The sequence below is a fragment of the Artemia sp. Qi Xiang Cuo genome, chromosome 3, assembly GCF_049724085.1.
Source record: "Artemia sp. Qi Xiang Cuo chromosome 3, ASM4972408v1, whole genome shotgun sequence".
Classification (NCBI taxonomy): Eukaryota; Metazoa; Arthropoda; class Branchiopoda; order Anostraca; family Artemiidae; genus Artemia; species Artemia sp. Qi Xiang Cuo.
Window position 1 is genome coordinate 90,493,820 of NC_142796.1, and position 25,707 is coordinate 90,519,526.

Consider the following 25,707-nt stretch of genomic DNA (forward strand, 5'->3'; position numbering starts at 1 on the left):
AACGATAACAACATGGTTTGTTCTTTACTTGGTTCCAGCGAAGAAGAAGCCAAAGGTTTTTTCTCTGTGTGATATACTATTAAAAATATCAAGGAAGAAAAGACGAATAGAATTTCAAAAATACTAAATATATTTAATATTGCTACTAACCTAGTTGGGTTAGCTCTGTGACACGGTTTGTTGATGAAATCACAAGGGCTCTCCCCTTTGGGACCCTGACGCTTGTACACTTGGTGTGCGGTTGAATTTTGGCTTGGCTTGTTTTTACTGCTTGCTTGAGAGTGCTTATGAACCCATTTCAACCCTGCTAGGTCATTTAATGCAGTGCCTGCTTCTGATATATGTTTCTTGCTTTGTATAGGCTAGCCTACTATTGACTGAGGCCACCCCCCTCTGCTTATATTTGTATCATTTGTGTGACGTTGCTGTTTTAGCTGTTTATTTTTAATCTATTGGTATTTTATTTATCATGACTGACAAATAGTGGCCCTGTTACCAATTTTAGAGTAAGTATTCTAGCCCTAGGTGTAGAAGGTCCAAATGAGACCAATAAACCACTAACAATGGTAATCTAGCAAGTGACAATGGCCTTCAAAAATCCAAGTCCTTTTGTTGTCCCTTTGATTTGCACCTTCAATCAGGTTGTTCAGTTCCCACTGAAAATCTCTGTTCTGGGTACAAGGTATACAGTAAAGCAATTTACCCCCCAGAAAATACAGTGCTTCAATTGCCAAAGCTTTGGCCACATGGCTTCTAATTGTCGCAGAGGTAGAAGATGTCTACTATGTAGTGGACAACACACCCTTGACGAATGTTCCCAATCAAACATAGCAAAGAAGAGCAGGTACTTAAGTGCCCAAATTATAATGGAAACCATGCTGCTAACTCCAAGGAGTTTCCAATACTAATGGAAAGAAAGTAATTGTTGCTTACTCATTCACCAATAATGTCACCATGAGGACTGCTGTTGAGGTCTTAAAGAAAAGACTTCCAAGTTGTACAGAACAGATTCCCATGGTACACACAGACCCTTTCCCTCCACTGACTCCTAATCAACCTTCAGTTGTGGAAATGAACATGAGGTACATGGCCATGTTTTAAGGTGTTTCAAAGGAGATCTCTGACCTAACTTAGGCTATAACATATATTTGTGAACTGCTTTCTAAGTTAGTACCAGAATATTTTCAAAATGCAGTCCGTAGTTGAAAAACTAAATAGAGATGGTTCAAGCCTTCCCACAATGTCAGCATAAACCAGCAGTCCCGGCAAAGCAGAAAGGAAACATAAAAGAAAGGAGTCTATACCTAGCCCAGAAGGTACTATAACTAGGCTACATAGACCTAGGTTAGCCCCTTCTCAGACAAATGACTAGTTATCTCTCCACCATTTTTCCTTGAATTTGCGCTGTATTACTCAGCACAAACTTGTTAAGTAATTTGGTTAAGACTACTGGTTGGGTTCATTCCCTAAAAATTTTACTGCATGTGATTTTTTTTAGAGTTGTCTTATTTGTATTTTATTGGTTTATAGTCTGATTTAGGTGACTGGTTACAAGTTATTTGTATTTTTTTATTATGATTGAGTTTTATAAACATTTTAATTGCTGTTTGATAAAGTAAATTGCATCATTTTGGTTCCTTTTTATAAATGCTGGCAGTTGTCGCTAGTGAATAACCCCTATAAATAGCAAGGTAAGTGGTAGATGGCTCCAGATTATTTTAATCTTGAAGGCCATGATGCCCCTCTCATATTATTTTATTTTATAGTTATCCCATTTACTATTTTATTGGTTTTATTATCCTTATTTTATAAAATTAACTTTCTATATCTGGAAGTATGTGACAGGTTATAATGTAAAAATGTATTATTGATTATAATTGTGTTGTATATGTACTTCAATTGCTGCATGAAAAAGCATATGTTGCATTATTTTGATTCCTGTTTTTCAATGCAAGCAGTGTCTGTGGGTGAATAACTCTCTACCGATAACAAGTTAAGTGATATATGATCTAGTTCAGTGAATATTGACTGAAGCGGCACTCAAGCAAGCTAGTGATTGCAGAAGGCACAGAAAAACCAAGTGATACGAATGCATATGACCTATTGGTTGAACACGTCAAACCCCAAACAACAAAAACACTTAAAAGATTTGACGCTCATCTAGCCAAATATGCAAAAAACAAAAGTAAAACTGTATAGGCCTACATTCAGTTGATTTCTTAATATAAATCAATGAGATTAATTTCCGGTTTTAAGCAGCAGTTAAAAAAACGGAGTAACAACAGCAACAAAAAATAAGTAAAAAAAAGGCAACGAAATGGAACAGAACATGTACAATGAAAAAAAAAATACGAACATCCATCAAATCCACTAAAACAAAACAAAATAGATTTTACTTCAGGTAAATAACATGCAAAAATTGTAGTTCGGATCAAGCGCATTTCTACATTTACTCTGCCTTTCAATAGCAACAGTAACATGATCTCTAGCTCCATATCTTGGAACACAGGCTGGCCCCCAGCCCCCCATTGCACTTCCTGGCTGAAGGGTCACGAAACGGAGATCAGCACCGCCGGTTTGGATCTTAAGGGTCTAGTGCCGTCATACTACTTACTACTACTTATCTTGGAATTTCTGGCCCGATGTAGAAGATTGAGTATTTTTTTACAAACCGCTTAATTTTTAATGAAAATGCTTGCTTTGCTGGCAATTCCTTTATACCATCCCTACCCTACCTACCAGTATCCCTACCACACCTATCAGTATCCCTACCGCACCTACCAGTATCCCTACCACACCTACTAGTTTTTAGCATAAAAAAGGCGAAACTTTAATTCAAAACCCCTTGTATAACCCTTGTTCTACCTACGTAGAAGTATCTCAAGGCTGATACCTGACATATGCGCATAAGTGGAACTGAGAATTTGAAAAAACTAGAAATGACTAAACAGATCTGTAAAAATGAATTTTTTAGAACTGTCTCCGGATTTAAAAGTGAACAAAATTGATTACTACGTATTTCTTAAGGCTGTGGTAGTATTTTTTTCCCATTGGTTACTTTGTATATTTGTATTTGTTAACAAGGTATAACAAATGAAAAGAATATTTTGAAGGGGAGTCCAAGAGGACAGGTTATCCTAGAGTCAGTATTAAAACAAAGGGGTTCACACGTCCAATGGTCCCCCACCCCGTATGGTAGCTTGATTCCAGTAGTTCAGATTTAAATCATACCCTTTTAAAGTTCTTAGCTTTAAAAGAGTTGTATATATTTGAAGTTTTGTTACCTCCCTAAAAACAATTCGATAATTTTCTTACCTTGTTGGCCCCTGTAGGATCGTGGCAATGACCAATCAAGACATGTCCTTTATTGTGCAGCTGACCATAAAACCTTGGATTTACTGAGAAAGAAAGGGCCGGCTCAATCATATCTCCAAGGATATCAATCCCTGTCTCAGCATCTAATCGTACTTCAGTGCCATCAGCCTGCAAATAGACCATAATTAATAAGCCATGGAGGCCATGGCTCATTTGAGGCCATGGAAAATATGGCCATCTTGAATAAGAGACTTTTTTATAAGAGAAAAATATTGAAAAATAATTAGAGACGTCTTTTATAAGAGAATGTCAGTCTCTATTAATGTTATAAAAATATTGAGTAGACTCCCAGGAGTCTACTTGTGTGTGCGCGTGCTTCTCTTAAGGTCTATTAATTTAAAAATACACGACAAAAAAAAAAGAAAAAAGAAGAAGAAGGCTATGTAAACGATAGGTTCTAGCAAATGGTTAATGGCCGTTTTATACTTACACTAGCTTCCAACTAGGCAACACAATGGATACTTCTAGAGGGGTGCTTAAAAATGAGAACTATGTAGATAATATAAGAAATTATATAGCAAAACTTAAAAAAATATTTTGAAGGGGCTTAAAGAGTCTCCTAGTATGTGCGTACCTTCCTTTAGGTCTACAATTTTACAGTTAAATTAAAAACTCAAAGTATGAAAAAGAAACTTTAAAACTAGGGTAAGCGAGTTTTGGTCGAAGAGATTCTGTTTGTGGTTCTTATGTATTTTCCAAGAGATTATAATACAAAACATAAACATATCGAGACTTCGAAAAGGGCATTGACCCAAGTGGTCTCCTTTTGCGTATTTGCCTGCTTCTATTTCTAGGTCTTTGTGAAATGGATTCTTTCAAGATGTATGATTTTAGAATAAGAGTAAATCTTGGATATTTTTCACAAATTTAACCACACAAAACTAGGAAAAGTGGCTTTTGGCTCAAGAGAGTCTACTTGTAATTCTAATGCAACTTCATACATTGAATTCAAATCTGTAATCTGAATTTTACTCTTAACAAAAAAATTGTATAATTTTGGTTGCAATTTTTTAATTTTTTTTATTAATTACTTAATACTGTTGGTGTTTGGAACTTAAAAAAATATATGCACTTTCCCTGATCAGTTTTAAAAATGTAATCAGATATTGTCTAGTAGTCTTTATTTTTGTCTGGTGAATTTTCTAAGTTTCCAGTCGAATTCTAGGCATTAGTTAGAAGGCCCCCCCTTCCCCTGAAAAAAATGTGACTGATAGATGATTAGTAAGCAGCAGAAGGTTTGACCATATAATGCAGGATAGTCGACGGCGCTAAGTACAAATATGAGGGTTATATACTTGGCCAAGGGGTGCTAGTTTAAAGAAAAGTATTTGTTCATTTAAAAAATATGTTCCACCAAAAATTTCAACGATGATAACGTAGCCTGATTTTGATACTACTGATTATGAGTGTCATGTTGCGGTTAGGTATTCGATTGGGCTAACCTTTGAGGACCTTGAAATTTTATCAATTTTATTGTTTTCTTTTGCCAACAAAAAAAGAAAATCACTCTAATATTCAAGTATTTGGTGAGTTATGGATAGTTATACTCTGAAACTGGACATATATGTATTTCCAATTTCATGTATGAACTCAGGAATTTGTGTACGGGACCTTGAAGATATATATTTTTTCATTCTTTATAGCCAAGGGTCAGGGTGTATTTTCACAGTTAAAAAAAGTCTGGAAGAATAGGGAGATAAGTCTGCAAACCAAGATTAGAATATTAGAAGCTACAGTGATGACAGTGGTCAAATATGACTCTGAAGCATGGACGCTCCGAAAAGCGGATGAAGATTTGCTAGATGTTTTCCAGAGAAAATGCTTAAGGATTGTTCCGGGTACCCGGCTGACTGACCGTATTTCAAACAATAGGCTATACGAAAAATATGGTTCAATACCGCTCTCTAGGGCTATAACGAAACTCTGAAACTCTGAAGCATGGCCGCTCTGAAAAGCGGATGAAGATTTGCTAGATGTTTTCCAGAGAAATTGCTTAAGGATTGTTCCGGGTACCCGGCTGACTGACCGTATTTCAAACAATAGGCTATACGAAAAATGTGGTTCAATACCGCTCTCTAGGGCTATAACGAAAGAAAGGTTGAGGTGGCTAGGACAAGTTGTGCGGATGAAGGATGACAGATTGCCGAAGATTGTTCTTTTCGGCCAACCATCTAGGGCTAAACGGAAAGCAGGCCGTCCCCGTCTGGGATGGGAGGACGTCATAAAGAAAGTTTTGAAGGAAATGGGAACTTCGTAGGCGGGTGTAAAAAGGGAGACTTTGAATAGATTGGGGTGGAGGAGGAGCGTGCGTAGCTGTGTTGGCCTCAGGTGGCTTCGTGAGTGCGGTGAGTTGCGGTGAGTTGATAGTAGTAGTAGTAGTAAGCATAATTATTAATTGTGTGAACAATAAACACTGGTATCCACTTGTAATAATAACTTCTAACTATTTCCTGCAATGCCCTTACTAAAAAGCAAACTTTAGAAGACGCTAGTTTAACATATGAAACTTGTCAGTCTCCGAATTATAGCCAGAAGAAGCATTTTTACATTGCCTGCACCCACATCCAGTGAGTGAACCACAAAGTGAGTCGCAAAGTCTAAAGCAACACACAAACTAATCTTTGACATTGAAGATTGATCTTTCATCCCTAAATGAAATTAAATTTAAAAAAAAAAATGTTTTTTTTCTACTGGAAGTAAGGAGCAACATTAAAACTCAATATGAACAGAAATTATTCCGTAAATGAGGGGAGCTGCCCCCTCCCCAATACCCCTATCTTGACGCTAAAGTTTTTTGAAAACTTTCAAAAAAGGCACTGATTCTAATTACACGGCCCTAGTGTTTTAGGAATAGTTCTTAAAAAATTAAGAAATAAGGTCGAACTTTAGAATAAAGAGCGGGGGATTAAGGAGGAGGAAGCTCTCCTCATAAATGGACATATATATATATATATATATATATATATATATATATATATATATATATATATATATATATGAATGAGAGCCTCGTTCAAGTGCACATTTGTCTCAATTGCTGGATTAGGAAGACAGTTTTTTTTTTTTTTTTTTTTTTTTTTTTTTTTTTTTTTTTTTTTTTTTTTTTTTGCCCAGTAATTATCTCTTAAACATAATATATATATATATATATATATATATATATATATATATATATATATATATATATATATATATATATATATATATATATATATATATATATATATATATATATATATATATATATATATATATATATATATATATATATATATATATATATATATATATATATATATATATATATATATATATATATATATATATATATATATATATATATATATATATATATATATATATATATATATATATATATATATATATATATATATATATATATATCCGTTTCGAATTTAATGTCGCTCCTTACTTTCAGTAGTAAAAGTTCGTTTTTATTAAATTTAATTTCTTATCGTTTTTCAAGTAATTCCTGGAAATCCCTTCCCCCTCCAAGGACTATCCCCCACGAAAGATACCCCATAATAAGTTCCTCCCACGTAAAATTCTTCAACTAAGAAATTACCTCCAAAAAATTCTATCCTCGATGCGAATCCCCCCATCCTTTTTAAGGTCATTGGGCATCCCCCTGTGTTGAAAACAATTCTCTGAAATCCTCCTCTCCCCAACAGAAAGTTTCTCACCATGGGAGAAATAATTCCCCCAATAATTTCCCCATGGAGAATTTCTCCTGGTGACACTTCCCCATGGAGAATTTACCCCGTGGACCCCCTCCCCACGCAGAAATCTCCTAGAAAATTTCAATTCCTTTGAAAATTTCCTCCGGATAATTCCTCAAAAGTATCTCCAAATGCAAAATGGGGTCACCTTTCAGAAAGTAGGACAAATAAAACGATTTTCTTATACAAATTTTTGAAAATTCCTTTTGTGTAAAACTTCCCCTGGTGATTTCACCCCCAAAAACTTCAATTCCTATGGGAAAATCTCTCCGTGAAAAATCAGTCCCCAGACCCCCCCCCCCCTGAAAAATGTGGTATACTTCCCTATAACAAATGCTCTATCTAAACAATTGGCAAGTTTCATAACTTGCGGCCCTCTCCTCCGGTGGTTCTGAGGGTCACCTCATGTCCAAAGATATAGTTATTGTGCCTATCAACTATACTGAGCAGAATGGCTATCTCAAAATTTTGATCAGACTACTTTTGGGAAAAAATGCTTTGAGAGGGGGGCTAGTTGTCCTCTATTTTTTTGGTCACTTAAAAAGGGCACTAGAACTTTTAATTTCTGTTCAAGTGATCCCTATTGTGATATTAAATAAAAAAAACAAGTTTTTTAAACTGAAAGTAAGGAGCGACATTAAAACTTAAAACGAACAGAAATTATTCCGTATATGAAAGGGGCTGTCCCCTCCTCAACGCCTCGCTCTTTACGCTAAAGTTTGACTCTGTCTCACAACTTTATTTTTTAAAAGAATAAAAAGTTTGACTTTCTCACAACTCTATTTTTTAAAACAATAAAAAACTTTAGCGTAAAGAGCGAGGCGTTGAGAGGGACAGCCCTTCATATACGGAATAATTTCTGTTCGTTTTAAGTTTTAATGTCGCTCCTTACTTTTCAGTTTAAAAAACTTGTTTTTTTTATTTAATTTCTGATCGTTTTTTAGTTAATGCAGCTTTTATTTGCATAAAAATTTTACTTTTCTTTTGCTAAATGGATGTCTTTACAAATTAACTTACGTAACTAACTTCTATATTCGTATATTTTTCTTCTGGCAAAAAATACAAAGTTGCAGATTTTTGCAGATATGAGCTTGAAACCTATGTAATAGGGTTTTCTGATACGCTGAATCTGACGGTGTGATTTTCATTAAAATTCTTTCACTTGTAGGGGATGTTTCCCCCTCTTTAAAAAATCAGGTGAGTTTTCTGAGGCTCGTAGCCTTTGATGAGTAATACTAAACTTAATAAAATTTATATATTTAGGATCAGCATTATAAACACATTCTTTTGATACATTTATTGACATCAAAATTTCGTTTTTAAAAGTTTCGATTACTATTGAGCCGTATCGCTTGTTTTTTTATTGTTTTTTTTTATTACGTATATGTTATTACTTATATGAAGGGGTTCTCCCCTTAGTCAATACCACGCTCTTTACGTTAAAAGTTAAAAAAAGTTCTGATTCAGAAACCCCTGAATCACAAAGGCCGTTTAATTAGAATAGATAGCTCTTTTGAAAGCACAAAAAAAAAACTGTAGCGTACAGAGTGAGGTATTGACTTGGGGGAGAACCCCCTCACATAAGTTATAATTTTTGTTCGTTTTAAATTCTAATATTCCTTCTTACATTTCAGTTGAGAAAACTTGTTTTTTTTACGTAACTTCTGATCGTTCCTTAAATAATGCTTGGAAATCCGGCGCCCCCTTCATAGAAATGTCCCTTACCCCAAAGAAATATCCTCCATGGAAATATTTTCCAGAGTAATCCCCGCCGCTAGCCCCCCCCCACCAGAAAAAATCCTTCCTGAAAATGGTTGTATACTTCCCAATAACCAATAAATAATGCTGGCAAGTCTGGCGCCCCCTTCATGGCAATTTCCCTTCCTCCATGAAAACTTCCTTCATGGAAAGATCCTTCCATATAGCCCCCGACCCTCTCCGGCCCCCACCTACCAGAAAAAATCTCCTCTGAAAAAGTCTGTATACGTCCCAATAACCAATACTATATGTTAACATTGAGTAAAGTTCATAACTTTCAGCCCTCCCCCTGGGGACTTTGGGGGATCAAGTCATCCTAAAAGACATTTTTATAATATTTTCGACCATGCTGAACAAAATGGCTATCTCAAAATTTTGATTAGATCACTTTGGGGAAAAAATGAACATGGGAGGGGGTCCAGTGATCTTCCATTTTTTTGGTCACTTAAAAAAAGCACTAGAAATTTTAATGTCCATTCCAATGCGTCCTTCTACAATTTTTTAGGACTACGGGGTCAATAAGATCACCCCTGGGGAAAAAAAAAAAAAACAAACAAACAAATAAACACGCATTTGTGAACTGTCTTCTTGCAAAAAATGGAGATTTCCCCCAGTTTGCACGTAGATGTTTGAATCCCCTGTAGTAGAGTTCTATTGTGTGCGAATACTAATGGTGTGGTGCTAATTCAGATTAACTAGCTTTCAGAGCGTTTTTCCCTCTTTTTTCGAAAATCAGACACATTTTATCAGGCGCGTAACTTTTGATAAGTTAGATTAAACTTGATGAAACTTATATGTTTGAAATCAGCATTGAAATCTGATTCTTTTGATATATCTATTGGTATCAAAAACCCGTTTTCTAGAGTTTCGGTTACCATTGAGCCGGGTCGCTCCTTACTTACAGTTCGTTACCACGAACTGTTTGATTCCAGAACCATTGTTTCGATGCGATCACCCAAGGGGAAAAAACACGGATCCATCATCCTTGTGTTGGCAAAAAAAAATTCAAAATTCCACATTTTTGAAGACGAGAGCTTGAAACCTCCACAGTAGGTTTCTCTGATACACTAGGTCTGATGGAACGATTTATGTTAAGATTCTTTGGCTTTTAAGGTGTGTTTCCCCCCTTTCAAAAAAACCATGGCAACTTTTCTTCTCTGGCTCGCAGCCTTTGATGGGGCAACACTAAATATAATGAATAATATGTATTTGAAATCAGCACAATAAGCCTATTCTTTTGGTATATATATTGATATTAAAAATCAGGTTTCTAGGCGTCGCTTACTATTGAGCCGGGTCGCTTCAAACTTAAATTTTTTTTAACACGAACTGTTTGATTACTAATAACATGAATAAAAAAAGGCTGATATGCACTATCATGTAATGCACTTTATCATGTGAAGACAATAGCTCAGCACCCGAAACTTATCCAGCTGAGTTCCGATTGATCAGTTGAAAAACTTGTTTTTTTATTTAATTCCTGATCTTTTTCTTTAATAATGCTGGGAAATCCGGCGCCCCCTTCATAGCAATGTCCCTTCCCCCATGAAAACTTCCTTCATGGAAAGATCCTTCCATATAGCCCCCGACCCTCTCCTTCCCCCACCTACCAGAAAAAATCTCCTCTGAAAAAGTCTGTATACTTCCCAATAACCAATACTATATGTTAACATTGAGTAAAGTTCATAACTTTCAAGCCCTCCCCCTGGGGACTTTGGGGATCAAGTCATCCTAAAGACATTTTTATCATATTTTCGACCATGCTGAACAAAATGGCTATCTAAAAATTTTGATTGGGTGACTTTGGGAAACAAATGAGCGTGGGAGGGGGCCTAGTTGCCCTCCATTTTTTTGGTCACTTAAAGGGTACTAGAACCTTTAATTTTAGTTCCAATGGACCCTCCCACTGTCTTCTAGGACCACTGGGTCGATACGATCACCCCAGGGAAAAAGACAAAAACAAACAAACAAACACACAAATAAACATGCATCCGTGACCTTTCTTGTGGCAAAAAATGGAAAATTCCACATTTTTGTAGATAGGAGCTTGAAACCTCTACATTAGGGTTCTCTGATACGCTGAATATGATGGTGTGATTTTCATTAAGGTTCTATAACTTTTAGGGGTCTTTCCCCCTTTTTTTCGAAAATCAGCCAAATTTTCTCAGGCACGTAACTTTTGATGGGTAAGATTAAACTTGATGAAACTTATATATTTGAAATCAGAAATTAAAATCTGATTCTTTTGATGTATCTATTGGTATCAAAAGATATTCCAGTATTCCGTTTTTAGAGTCTCCGTTACCATTGAGCCGGGTCGCTCCTTACTTACAGTTCGTTACCACGAACTGTTTGACAATCGGAACTCAGCTGGATAAGTTTCGGGTGCTGAGCTATTGTCTTCACATGATAAAGTGCATTACATGATAGTGCATATCAGCCTTTTTTTTATTCATGTTATTAGTAATCAAACAGTTCGTGGTAAAAAAAATTTAAGTTTGAAGCGACCCGCGCTCAATAGTAAGCGACGCCTAGAAACCTGATTTTTAATATCAATATATATACCAAAAGAATAGGCTTATTGTGCTGATTTCAAATACATATTATTCATTATATTTAGTGTTGCCCATCAAAGGCTGCGAGCCAGAGAAGAAAAGTTGCCAGGTTTTTTTGAAAGGGGGGAAACACACCTTAAAAGCCAAAGAATCTTAACATAAATCGTTCCATCAGACTCAGTGTATCAGAGAAACCTACTGTGGAGGTTTCAAGCTCTCGTCTTCAAAAATGTGGAATTTTGAATTTTTTTTTTGCCAACACAAGGATGATGGATCCGTGTTTTTTCCCCTTGGGTGATCGCATCGAAACAATGGTTCTGGAATCAAACAGTTCGTGGTAACGAACTGTAAGTAAGGAGCGACCCGGCTCAATAGTAACCGAAACTCTAGAAAACGGGTTTTTGATACCAATAGATACATCAAAAGAATCAGATTTCAATGTTGATTTCAAATATATAACTTCCATCAAGTTTAGTGCTACCCATCAAAAGTTACAAGCCTGAGAAAATTTGGCTGATTTTCCGAAAAAGGGGGGAAAGACCCCCTAAAAATTATAGAACCTTAATGAAAGTCACACCATCATATTCAGCGTATGAGAGAACCCTGCTGTAGAGGTTTCAAGATCCTATCTACAAAAATGTGGAATTTTCCATTTTTTGCCAGAACAAAGATCACGGATGCATGTTTATTTGTTTATTTGTTTGTTTTTTTTTTTCCCCAGGGGTGATCGTATCGACCCAGTGGTCCTAGAATATCGTAGGAGGACTCATTGGAACGGAAATTAAAAGTTCTAGTGCCCTTTTTAAGTGACCGAAAAAAATGGAGGGCAACTAGGCCCCCTCCCACGTTCATTTTTTTCCCAAAGTCACCAGATCAAAATTTTGAGATAGCCATTTTGTTCAACATGGTCGAAAATATGATAAATATGCCTTTTAGGATGACTTAATCCCTCGAAGCCCCCCGGGGGAGGACTGAAAGTTATGAACTTTACTCAATGTTAACATATAGCCTAGTATTGGTTATTGGGATGTATACAGACTTTTTCAGAGGAGATTTTTTCTGGTAGGTGGGGGACGGTGTGGGTCGGGGGCTAGATGGAAGGATCTTTCCATGAAGGAAGTTTTCATGGGGGAAGGGAAATTGCCATGAAGGGGGCGCCGGACTTGCCAGCATTATTTATTGGGTATTGGGACGTATACAACCATGTTCCGGAAGGATGTGTTCGGGAGGGGGGGGGGCGAGAGGAGGGGATTACTCTGGAGAATATTTTCGTGGAGGATGTTTCTTTGGGGTAAGGGACATTTCTATGAAGGGGGCGCCGGATTTCCAAGCATTATTTAAGAAACGATCAGAAGTTACATAAAAAAACAAGTTTTTTCAACTGAAATGTAAGAAGGAATATTAGAACTTAAAACGAACAGAAATTATAACGTATGTGAGGGGGTTCTCCCCCAAGTCAATACCTCGCTCTTTACGCTACATTTTTTTTTAGTGCTTTCAAAAGATCTATCTATTCTAATTAAACGGCCGTTGTGATTCAGGGGTTTGTGAATCAAAAAATTTTTTTAAGTTTTAACGTAAAGAGCGTGGTATTGACTAAGGGGAGAACCCCTTCATATAAGTAATAACATATACGGAATAAAAAAAAACAATAGAAAAACAAGCGATACGGCTCAATAGTAATCGAAACTTTTAAAAACGAAATTTTGATGTCAATAAATGTATCAAAAGAATGTGTTTATAATTCTGATCCTAAATATATAAATTTTATTAAGTTTAGTATTACTCATAAAAGTTTACGAGCACGATACAATTTACCCTATTGTTTAACGAGGGGGGAAACATCCCCTACAAGTGAAAGTATTTTACTGAAAATCACACTGTAAGATTCAGTGTATCAGAAAACTCTATTACATAGGTTTCAAGCTCATATCTGCAAAGATCTGCAACTTCGTATTTTTTGCCAGAAGAAAAATATACGAATATAGAAGTTAGTTACGTAAGTTAATTTGTAAAGACATCCATTTAGCAAAAGAAAAGTAAAATTTTTATGCAAATAAAAGCTGCATTAACTAAAAAACGATCAGAAATTAAAAAAAAAACAAGTTTTTTAAACTGAAAGTAAGGAGCGACATTAAAATTTAAAACGAACAGAAATTATTCCGTATATGAAAGTGCCTCCTCAACGCCTCGCTTTTTACGCTAAAGTATGCCTCTGTCTCACAACTTTATTTTTTAGAACAATAAAAAAACCTTAGCATAAAGAGCAAGGCATTGAGGAGGGGACCGCCCCTTTCATATACGGACTCCTTTCTGTTCATTTTAAGTTTTAATGTCGCTCCTTACTTTCAGTTTAAAAAAACTTGTTTTTTTTATTTAATATCACAATATGGATCACTTGAACAGTAGTTACCAAAGTGACTAGTGCCCTTTTTAAGTGACCAAAAAATAGAGGACAACTAGCCCCCCTGCTTCAAAGCATTTTTTCCCAAAGTAGTCTGATCAAAATCCTGCAGATAGCCATTCTGCTCAGTATAGTTGATAGGCACAATAACTATATATTTGGACATGAGGTGACCCTCAGAACCACCCGGAGGAAGGGCCGCAAGTTATGAAACTTGCGAATTGTTTAGATAGAGCATCGGTTATAGGGAAGTATACCACATTTTTCCAGGGGGGGGGGGGTCTGGGGACTGATTACTTCACGGAGAGATTTTCCCATTGTAGGAATTGAAGTTTTTGGGGGCGAAATCACCAGGAAGTTTTGAGACAAAAGTGAACTTTCAAAGATTTGTATAAGAAAATCGTTTTATTTGCTCCTACTTTCTGAAAGGTGACTCCATTTTGCATTTGGAGATACTTTTGAGGAATGATCCGGAGGCAATTTTCAAAGGAATTGAAATTTTCTAGGAGATTTCTGCGTGGGGAGGGGGTCCACGGGGTAAATTTTCTCCATGGGGAGGCGTCACCAGGAGAAATTCTCCATCAGGGGAAATTATTGGGGGATTATTTCTCCCATGATCTGAAACTTTCTGTTGGGGAGAGGAGGTTTCTGAGAATTGTTTTCAACACAGGGGGATGCCCAATGACCTTAAAAAGGATGGGGGGATTCGCACCGAGGATAGAATTTTTGGAGGTAATTTCTCTAGTTGAAGAATCTTTACGTGGGAGGAACTTATTATGGGGTAGCTTTCGTGGGAGATGAGTCCTTGGAGGGGGAAGGATTCCCAGGAATTACTTGAAAAACGATAAGAAATTAAATTTGGTTAAAAACGAACTTTTACTACTGAAAGTAAGGAGCGACATTAAATTCGAAACGGATATATATATATATATATATATATATATATATATATATATATATATATATATATATATATATATATATATATATATATATATATATATATATATATATATATATATATATATATATATATATATACATATATATATATATATATATATATATATATATATATATATATATATATATATATATATATATATATATATATATATATATATATATATATATATATATATATATATATATATATATATATATGTATATATATATATATATATATATATATATATATATATATATATATATATATATATATATATATATATATATATATATATATATATATATATATATATATATATATATATATATATATATATATATCCGTTTCGAATTTAATGTCGCTCCTTACTTTCAGTAGTAAAAGTTCGTTTTTATTAAATTTAATTTCTTATCGTTTTTCAAGTAATTCCTGGAAATCCCTTCCCCCTCCAAGGACTATCCCCCACGAAAGATACCCCATAATAAGTTCCTCCCACGTAAAATTCTTCAACTAAGAAATTACCTCCGAAAAATTCTATCCTCGATGCGAACTCCCATCCTTTTTAAGGTCATTGGGCATCCCCCTGTGTTGAAAACAATTCTCGAAATCCTCCTCTCCCCAACAGAAAGTTTCTCACCATGGGAGAAATAATTCCCCCAATAATTTCCCCCATGGAGAATTTCTCCTGGTGACACTTCCCCATGGAGAATTTACCCCGTGGACCCCCTCCCCACGCAGAAATCTCCTAGAAAATTTCAATTCCTTTGAAAATTTCCCTCCGGATAATTCCTCAAAAGTATCTCCAAATGCAAAATGGGGTCACCTTTCAGAAAGTAGGACAAATAAAACGATTTTCTTATACAAATTTTTGAAAATTCCTTTTGTGTAAAACTTCCCCTGGTGATTTCACCCCCAAAAACTTCAATTCCTATGGGAAAATCTCTCCGTGAAAAATCAGTCCCCAGACCCCCCCCCCCCTGAAAAATGTGGTATACTTCCCTATAACAAATGCTCTATCTAAACAATTGGCAAGTTTCATAACTTGCGGCCCTTCCTCCGGTGGTTCTGAGGGTCACCTCATGTCCAAATATATAGTTATTGTGCCTATCAACTATACTGAGCAGAATGGCTATCTCAAAATTTTGATCAGACTACTTTTGGGAAAAAATGCTTTGAGAGGGGGGCTAGTTGTCCTCTATTTTTTTGGTCACTTAAAAAGGGCACTAGAACTTTTAATTTCTGTTCAAGTGATCCCTATTGTGATATTAAATAAAACAAGTTTTTTAAACTGAAAGTAAGGAGCGACATTAAAACTTAAAACGAACAGAAATTATTCCGTATATGAAAGGGGCTGTCCCCTCCTCAACGCCTCGCTCTTTACGCTGAAGTTTGACTCTGTCTCACAACTTTATTTTTTAAAACGATAAAAAGTTTGACTTTCTCACAACTCTATTTTTTAAAACAATAAAAAACTTTAGCGTAAAGAGCGAGGCGTTGAGGAGGGGACAGCCCCTTTCATATACGGAATAATTTCTGTTCCTTTTAAGTTTTAATGTCGCTCCTTACTTTCAGTTTAAAAAACTTGTTTTTTTTATTTAATTTCTGATCGTTTTTTAGTTAATGCAGCTTTTATTTGCATAAAAATTTTACTTTTCTTTTGCTAAATGGATGTCTTTACAAATCAACTTACGTAACTAACTTCTATATTCATATACTTTTCTTCTGGCAAAAAAATACAAAGTTGCAGATTTTTGAAGATATGAGCTTCAAACCTATGTAATAGGGTTTTCTGATACGCTGAATCTGACGGTGTGATTTTCATTAAAATTCTTTCACTTGTAGGGGATGTTTCCCCTCTTTAAAAAATCAGGTGAGTTTTCTGAGGCTCGTAGCCTTTGATGAGTAATACTAAACTTAATAAAATTTATATATTTAGGATCAGCATTATAAACACATTCTTTTGATACATTTATTGACATCAAAATTTCGTTTTTAAAAGTTTCGATTACTATTGAGCCGTATCGCTTGTTTTTCTATTGTTTTTTTTTATTACGTATATGTTATTACTTATATGAAGGGGTTCTCCCCTTAGTCAATACCACGCTCTTTACGTTAAAAGTTAAAAAAATTTTGATTCACAAACCCTTGAATCACAAAGGCCGTTTAATTAGAATAGATAGCTCTTTTGAAAGCACTAAAAAAAAACTGTAGCGTAAAGAGTGAGTTATTGACTTGGGGGAGAACCCCTCACATACGTTATAATTTCTGTTCGTTTTAAGTTCTAATATTCCTTCTTAAATTTCAGTTGAAAAAACTTGTTTTTTTTACTTAACTTCTGATCGTTTCTTAAATAATGCTTGGAAATCCGGCGCCCCCTTCATAGAAATGTCCCTTACCCCAAAGAAACATCCTCCACGGAAATATTCTCCAGAGTAATCCCCTCCTCTAGCCCCCCCTCCAGAAAAAATCCTTCCTGAAAATGGTTGTATACTTCCCAATAACCAATAAATAATGCTGGCAAGTCTGGCGCCCCCTTCATGGCATTTTCCCTTCCCCCATGAAAACTTCCTTCATGGAAAGATCCTTCCATATAGCCCCCGACCCTCTCTTTCCCCCCCCTACCAGACAAAATCTCCTCTGAAAAAGTCTGTATACGTCCCAATAACCAATACTATATGTTAACATTGAGTAAAGTTCATAACTTTCAGCCCTCCCCCTGGGGACTTTGGAGGATCAAGTCATCCTAAAAGACATTTTTATTATATTTCTGACCATGTTGAACAAAATGGCTATCTCAAAATTTTGATCGGGTGACTTTGGGGAAAAAATGAGCGTGGGAGGGGGCCTAGTTGCCCTCAATTTTTTTTGGTCACTTAAAAAGGACAATAGAAATTTTAATTTCCGTTCAAATGAGCCCTCCCACGATATTATAGGATCACTTGGTCTATACGAACAACCCTGGGTAAAAAAAAAAAAAAAAAATAAAAGAATAAACACGCATCCGTGATCTTTCTTCTGGCAAAAAATGCAAAATTCCTCATTTTTGCAGATAGGAGCTAAAAACCTCTACAGTAGGGTTCTCTGATACGCTGAATCTGATGGTCTAATTTTCTTTAGATTTCTATAGCTTTTAGGGGGTGTTTCCCCCTTTTTTCGAAAATCAGCCAAATTTTCTCAGGCGCGTAGCTTTTGACGGGTATGACTAAACTTGATGAAAGTTATATTTTTGAAATCAGCATTGAAATCTGATTCTTTTGATGTATCTATTGGTATCAAAAACCCGTTTTCTAGAGTTTCGGTTACCATTGAGCCGGGTCGCTCCTTACTTACAGTTCGTTACCACGAACTGTTTGATTCCAGAACCATTGTTTCGATGCGATCACCCAAGGGGAAAAACACGGATCCATCATCCTTGTGTTGGCAAAAAAAAAATTCAAAATTCCACATTTTTGAAGACGAGAGCTTGAAACCTCCACAGTAGGTTTCTCTGATACACTGAGTCTGATGGAACGATTTATGTTAAGATTCTTTGGCTTTTAAGGTGTGTTTCCCCCCTTTCAAAAAAACCTGGCAACTTTTCTTCTCTGGCTCGCAGCCTTTGATGGGCAACACTAAATATAATGAATAATATGTATTTGAAATCAGCACAATAAGCCTATTCTTTTGGTATATATATTGATATTAAAAATCAGGTTTCTAGGCGTCGCTTACTATTGAGCCGGGTCGCTTCAAACTTAAATTTTTTTTAACAAGAAATGTTTGATTACTAAAAAAATGAATAAAAAAAAGGCTGATATGCACTATCATGTAATGCACTTTATCATGTGAAGACAATAGCTCAGCACCCGAAACTTATCCAGCTGAGTTCCGATTGTCAAACAGTTCGTGGTAACGAACTGTAAGTAAGGAGCGACCCGGCTCAATGGTAACCGAAACTCTAAAAAACGGGATTTTGATACCAATAGATACATCAAAAGAATCAGATTTTAATTCTGATTTCAAATATATAAGTTTCATTAAGTTTAGTCTTACTCATCAGAAGTTACGCGCCTGAGTAAATTTGACTGATTTTAGGATAAAAAAGGAAATGCTTCCTAAAAGATGTATAGCCTTAATCAAGGTCACACCATCAGATTCAACATATCAGAGAACCATATTGAAGAAGTTTCACGTTTTTTTCTACTAAAATCGAGAATTTTGAATTTTTTGCCAGAAGACAGATCAAGGATGCGTGTTTATTCGTTTTTTTTTGTTTTTTTGTTTTTTTTCCCAGGGGCGATAGTATCGACCCATAGGTACTACAATATCATGGGAGGGCTCATTGGAACGGAAATTTAAAGTTCTAGTGCCCTTTTTAAGTGACAAAAAAATGGAGGGCAACTAGGCCCCTCCCACGCTTTTTTTCCCAAAGTCATCCGATCAAAATTTTGAGATAGCCATTTTGTTCAGCATAGTCAAAAATATAATAAAATGTCTTTAAGGATGACTTGATTCCCCAAAGTCCCCGGGGGAGGGCTGAAAGTTAGGACCTTTTCCCAATGTTCACATATAGTATTGGTTATTGGGAAGTATACAGACGTTTTCAGGGGGGATTTTTTCTGGTAGGTGGGGGAAGGAGAGGGTCGGGGGCTATATGGAAGGATCTTTCCATGAAGGAAGTTTTCATGGGGGAAGGGACATTGCTATGAAGGGGGGCGCCGGATTTCCCAGCATTATTAAAGAAAAAGATCAGGAATTAAATAAAAAAACAAGTTTTTCAACTGATCAACTGATTGTGATTAAGAGGTCGTTTTTAAAGAACTGGAAAAAAAATTCGAACTATAGTTTAAAGAGCAGGGTATTGACTAGGGGGCGAACCCCCTAATATACGTGTTAAAAATTTATGAATATAGAAGTTCGTTACGTAAGTTAATTCTAAGTTACGTATATTTATTACTAATAAAAACGTTCGTAAATAAAATTAAACAAGTTTCGAGAAAGCCATTTAACCAAATATAATATGAAAATTTTGTTTTAATTATTAATGTACGGTGAGCCAAAATCAAAACCTGCATTAATTCAAAAACGTTCAAAAATTAAATAAAAAAAAACAAGTTTTTTTAACTGAAAGTGAGGAACGACGTTAAAACTTAAAACGAACAGAAATTATTCCATATAAGTTTGACTTTCTCACAACTCTATTTTTTTAAACAATAAAAAAACTTTAGCGTAAAGAGCGAGGCGTTGAGGAGGGGACAGCCCCCTTCATATACGGAATAATTTCTGTTCGTTTTAAGTTTTAACGTCGTTCCTTACTTTCAGTTAAAAAAACTTGTTTTTTTTTATTTAATAGCTATAAGAATCGGACTTATATTTTCCTTTATGCCCTAAAATCACCCTATGTAAGAGCAATCTGGGCACAATGTAACTTTTTATTTGTTTATTTATCTTTTTTTTTTTAGACCAGAGCACTCGTAAAGAAGGAGTTGTTTTAGAAACTTCGCAAGGGTCTCATTCGATTGGAGATTGAAAAGGATAGCGCCCTTTTAAATAGTCAACATTAATAGGAGGGCAGCCAGCCCCCTCCCATAATTTCCACGAATATATACAATGAAGATTTTGAGGTCACCATTTTGTTCACTGTAGTTGAATCGTCCAGAAATTATGTCTTTACGGATAACAACTTCCCCCAGAGCCCTCAGGGAAAGGGTTGTAAGTTATGCCCAGGGGGTGTATACAGTTTTAATAGAAAGGGTGCTAATATAAGCCTCGTAGGGGGTAAATTGATTGATAATAAGAAATTCTAGTGCCCTTCTTAAGAGTAAAAATTAATGGAGGGCAGCAACCCCTCCCCCAACCCTTCATATTTCCTCGCTATGCATCAGATAGCAGTTTTCAGCTAGCCTTTTGTTCAAAAAATAGTCTCAAGATTATAGGAAGCGTAATTGCCCTTACTAAGTAAAGATCGGTGAGGGTACAATGTGTTTTTTTTTTTTTTTTTTTTTTTTTGTTTTTTTTGTTTTTTTGACCAGGGAACTTTTTACGGAAGGAGTTGTAGAAACTTCGAAAGGGCATCATTTGATTGTAAATTGCAAGTTCTACTGCCCTATCTATTTTTCAATAGTGATTGCGGGGCAACCAGCCCCCACACCCTTATTTCCTCAACTACATCCAATCAAAATTTTGAGCTTACTGATCACCCAAAACCTTAAACATCAACATTTGTCTTGCCTGGCTCCCTACCCAAATTTCAGACGCGTCCTTATACAATAACCATGGGTGATAGGTAAATCTGAATATATTTTGAAATCAAATTTAACGTCTTATCTGGCTATTGAGCCAAAATTATTAGTTTCTAAATTAAAAAGAGGGAGAAAAAAATTCTTAGGGGAGTTTTCTCACACTGTTTCTAACGGTAAAATCAAAAATGTTCTTTGAATCCGTCGCACCTGTAGTATTGAGATAATCTTTTTAGTATATTTTGTCTTATTTCTTTTAACGTATATAACGTATATTATATATTATATTCATAACGTATATTAAGTTGTTAAAAGATAAGAAACCAAGTAAAAGGTAACGATCATCAAACAACGTTGGACAATAAGAAACTGGAGCAAAACCTTGCAATTAAAAAAGGACAAAAAATACGTGCCAACCTAAAAAGTAAACTCAAAATTTTGAGACCTTGTTTTACGTCAGGCCTTTCAGCTTTTTGGTTAGAATTCCGGACAGCATATATCTCACCTTTACTAGCGAAGTATATTTTGGATATATAATTCTAATTATAAATACGCTTACTTTTCTGGCAATTCCTCTATGAATAGCATCTCTTATTCTGTCTCTCCAGCCTTCCATGTCCATAATTCTATAATTTTCATTGGGCTCTGGTAGCTCCATATCCTAAAATTTTTTTAATTAGCACAAAGGCAACTCATTAGCAACTGCTAGCAACTAAGGTTCTAATAGTTAGGGTTATTATTAGGTTCAATTTAAGCTATAAGAATGCCATGTAAAACTGTTATTTGGTACCATGCATTGTCCTTCAGATTAGGTAAGAGGGCAAAAATTGGAAATTTGTTGAATTAGCAACAAAGGCAACTCATTAGCAACTGCTAGCAACTAAGATTCTGATAGTTAGGGTTATTATTAGGTTCAATTGAAGCTATAAGAACGCCATATAACACTGTTAGTGGGTACCATGCATTCTCCTTCAGATCAGGTAAGAAGGCTAAAAATTGGTCATTTGTTGAATTACCAACAAATGCAACTCAGTGGCTCTTTCTTAATTTGTAAATTTATAACAATAGAAAGATGAAGACGGCAAGACTATGTTCTAAGGATAAAGGGCAATTGATGTAGATGGAGGTGATCATATAGACGTGGATGAAGGTAATCGGAGACATGTGTAAACGTGAAGGAAAATTGACGTTTAGAGATAGATGAAGATGAGAAGACAGTGTTCTAAGGATGAAGGACAATAGATAGAAAGAGAACGGTGAAGATGATTGGACGACGTTCTAGGGACGAGGGACAAAAATTGTGCTTTTAGAAAATTCGTTTTTGGCTAAACGAAGAGCGAACCTTCCCTGAATTGGGTTTTAAATAGGAATTTAAAGGATTTCGGAACTTCATTGGAAGAGGAAAAAATGGTATCTTTGAATAGTTTGGGACGGTGGAGAAATAGTTCGGGGGAGTGGGCTCAGGTTGCTTAGTGCTACAGTGAGCTGTTAGTAGTAGTGGCAGCATTAGTAGTACATGAACATATTAGGAATTATGAGAAAAAGGTATAATATTTAAGGGTGTCCAATTTTGAACCCTATCTCTTCCCGTACACACATGTCCGATTTTGATCGGTATGCATGAATTTGCAAGGGTAAAGTTTGCAAAACTTGGTTGGCACGTGAACATCTCATATGTGATAATTCTGGCCAAAGCTAGTTTTGAAGGGTTCTCCAGAGCTGCAGAGAATAATATAACACAAGAAATCCTTCACACCTTTATTTAAAAGATATCACAGAATGGAGTGTTTTTGCTTAAGTCTAAAAGATTATTTTGCGATCTTCACAAATTCTAAATTTCTTAAAAACCGTTAGAAACCAATGAAAGACAGTATCTAATTTTCAAGTTTGCTGAATCACCTACTTCCCTTTAGCCATTTATCAGTAAAAAAAAAGAAAATAGTACAATCCCCGGCCTCTGGCCCAAAACTGAATAACAGCTGAGATTTTGTACCAAATAAAAATTTATTCTTTCTAAGTTCTCCTATTTAGATACTTTTATAGAATAGTACTGCTGCCTTGCAGAATAGTGGAGTAAAAAGTGGAGTAAAAGTCCTGAGCACAAAAAATCTACAAACGTGTCAATTAGTTTTCAAAAGAACCAAGAAAACTAAACTAAAAAAAAAAAATGGGTTATCTCCTTTTTTACAATTCTAGTGAGAGGAATGTGAAGATAACTTCGCCAAAGTTTTAAGGATGAGCTTTAAAATGCAATGACGAGTAGTTAGCGATAGAATAAATATCAGTATTGCATGGACGAATTTGAAATAATGAAAAAATTGAATAGTTCAGTCATGTTAGTGGCTTCACCTTGGAATTTGAGACAGTCAGCTATAAACTCTTGCAATGCCATGGCACCCTAAATACCATTATGGCACCAATCCTGCGTTTCGTAAGGTATCCGCAACTTCAGACTGTAAAGTTTAAAGGTAAAGAATCTATTTTGTTCCCGCGTTTTGCAAATTTCTTGTTTCCTATGGTTTTATCTGTGTTTATCTATGGTTTTATCTCGTTTCCTATGGGTTTTATCTATGTTTATCTATGGTTTTATCTTGTTTCCTATGGGTTTTATCTATGTTTATCTATGGTTTTATCTTGTTTCCTATGGGTTTTATCTATTTGTATTTATTAAACAGGTTGTAGATGACTAAATTCTCTACAATGGTAAAAAAAAAACATTGTTGGTTTTGTTCAACCGTTTCTTAGACAGTAGGCGGCGAGCGCGCAGTGTTTACCTATATACAATTTTAGTCAAGATTAACCGATAATTCCGATCAAAAGCATACCGTACAAAGTATAAAAATTATTTATAAATATTTAACTATAAATAATTTTCGATACTTGTTACATTATATTGAATAACTTTTGCATTAGTTACAATGCTTTGGTTAAATTTAAATGATATTGCCATTTGTTCTATTTACATTTTAAGCAGAAAAAGATTACGTACATGTTTTTTAAAATCTGTAAACTTTTAGATTCGCTTCCTAAATTAACTAAGGTTGAACCACAGACCAAAAATAAATAAAAGAATATGTCCATGTGCATTATATTACAATGCTTAAAAAAAGGGTTGGGCATCTGGGTGCTGTTAGGCTCTGTGTGATGACTTTAATGCGTAAAGAAGCGTGAGAAAATGTGGATAGACGAGAACAAGTACAAAATGGATTGGTACCATAAAAGTTTTCAGTTGGACGACTGTATTAAAAACATCTCGTCTCTGTGTCCAAAAGTTTTTTTCTTGTCTTGGGTTGGCAAGAAGTCAGTAACTACGGTATGATATTAAATGCATACCTGAATTCTCATTCCAGCTGGACGAACACCCCAAAGCTTTCCTGAATTATCTGTTGTTAGTTTGCTGAAATATGCCTCTTCAATTGGTTCGTCGAGTTTATGAAATGACCTTACCAACGGCAAACCGTTGGAAAGTCTTTCACAATCATATCTAAAAAAATACGAAGGAAAAATAAGGGAGAGGTAAAAAAAAAACAGGATAAATAATTCACTGGAAGACACGGGACATTGGAGGACAATACAGAATATCAAATGTATTATAATCAAGCGACAATAATGAAAAGCCTAAAGGTATATTTATAAAATATGTAGTCATACCAAAACAATGCTATTGGTTGGAAAGGATGAGGGGGGCAATTTTAAAATGCTGTTTGTAGATATGTCCAGATTTCTAGCAAGGTCTTCATCTTTTTTTGCATTTCTCACTTTAATTACGAGCTTGGCTGTCATTCCATGAGTAGATAAACCACTGGCTAATCAAAGGCAGTTCTAGTAAATCTGTGTTCTAAGGTTGGGACTCATGTTAGAACCCTTATATATTCTGCGGATTTAGTCCTACCATCAACGATATGAAAGGATATAGACACCAAGCACCAAATATGGATGCCTGCTATATGCTGGTACTATAAAAAAGTTGCTGATACAACTTTAAAAGATTCAAATTACTGCAGATAGATAAGTTCAGTCGTTACCCACGGCTCTCTTCAGTCTGTTAGTGAAAATTTTATGCAGTCTAGATGGTTGTTCTCAACAGGTACGTGAATCAACTTCCTTCTGTAGAGCTTCCTATTATTCGGCTTCAGACCGTCTGACCAACGGCATACACGAAGGTACATAGTATGGTCTAGTTATCTTAAGTTTGTTAACTTAATTTATCTTAGTTTGGTCGAGAACAGAGTACTTGTGGTTCATTTACACGTTGCGGAGATCCATCCGGGTTTAGCAATCTTTGCGGGGATTCCGTCCATTTTCGCGCTTGAAAATTCTCTAGCCTTCCGCAATGATTTGGTCAAATCAGGACAGATTCTTGGTAAGGGACTTCCGTGCGAGCTATCTGCTCGCTCTCACTTAGCCACCTGCAAAATCGTATTTTGGTGTCATATAGAAACATTTTGGCAAATAAACTCCAGTTGTAATCGCATGATTTTAGCTAGGCTATATCATACAACCGCACTACTGCATTCTCTGTATATTATACCTTCCTGCAGAATGCTTCTGAAATCAGACATTAAACAAATTCGGTCCTACTACTTTCGTTATGCATAGTATCTGTTGAAACTACCTTTGTGGATGCGTAACTCATATATTAGGCTTCATTTTAAAGTTACAGAACCATGTCAGGCCATTATAAAAAAGATAGACAATTTTAATGCAA

At 35.4% G+C, this 25,707-nt stretch overlaps 1 protein-coding gene across 1 annotated transcript in view; it reads right to left on the bottom strand.

Annotated features, from left to right (window-relative positions):
- The window catches only part of LOC148954734 (phenoloxidase 2-like), a 148,580-nt gene that overhangs the window by 82,836 nt on the left and 40,037 nt on the right, over nucleotides 1–25,707 (bottom strand). Inside the window, exons 6-8 of the mRNA XM_089086717.1 lie at nucleotides 24,333–24,483; nucleotides 21,559–21,660; nucleotides 3,316–3,483 (exon numbers count right to left, since the gene is read on the bottom strand). Of these exons, the coding sequence (XP_088942843.1) occupies nucleotides 3,316–3,483; nucleotides 21,559–21,660; nucleotides 24,333–24,483 (421 nt within the window). The remainder of the gene's footprint in view (nucleotides 1–3,315; nucleotides 3,484–21,558; nucleotides 21,661–24,332; nucleotides 24,484–25,707) is intronic.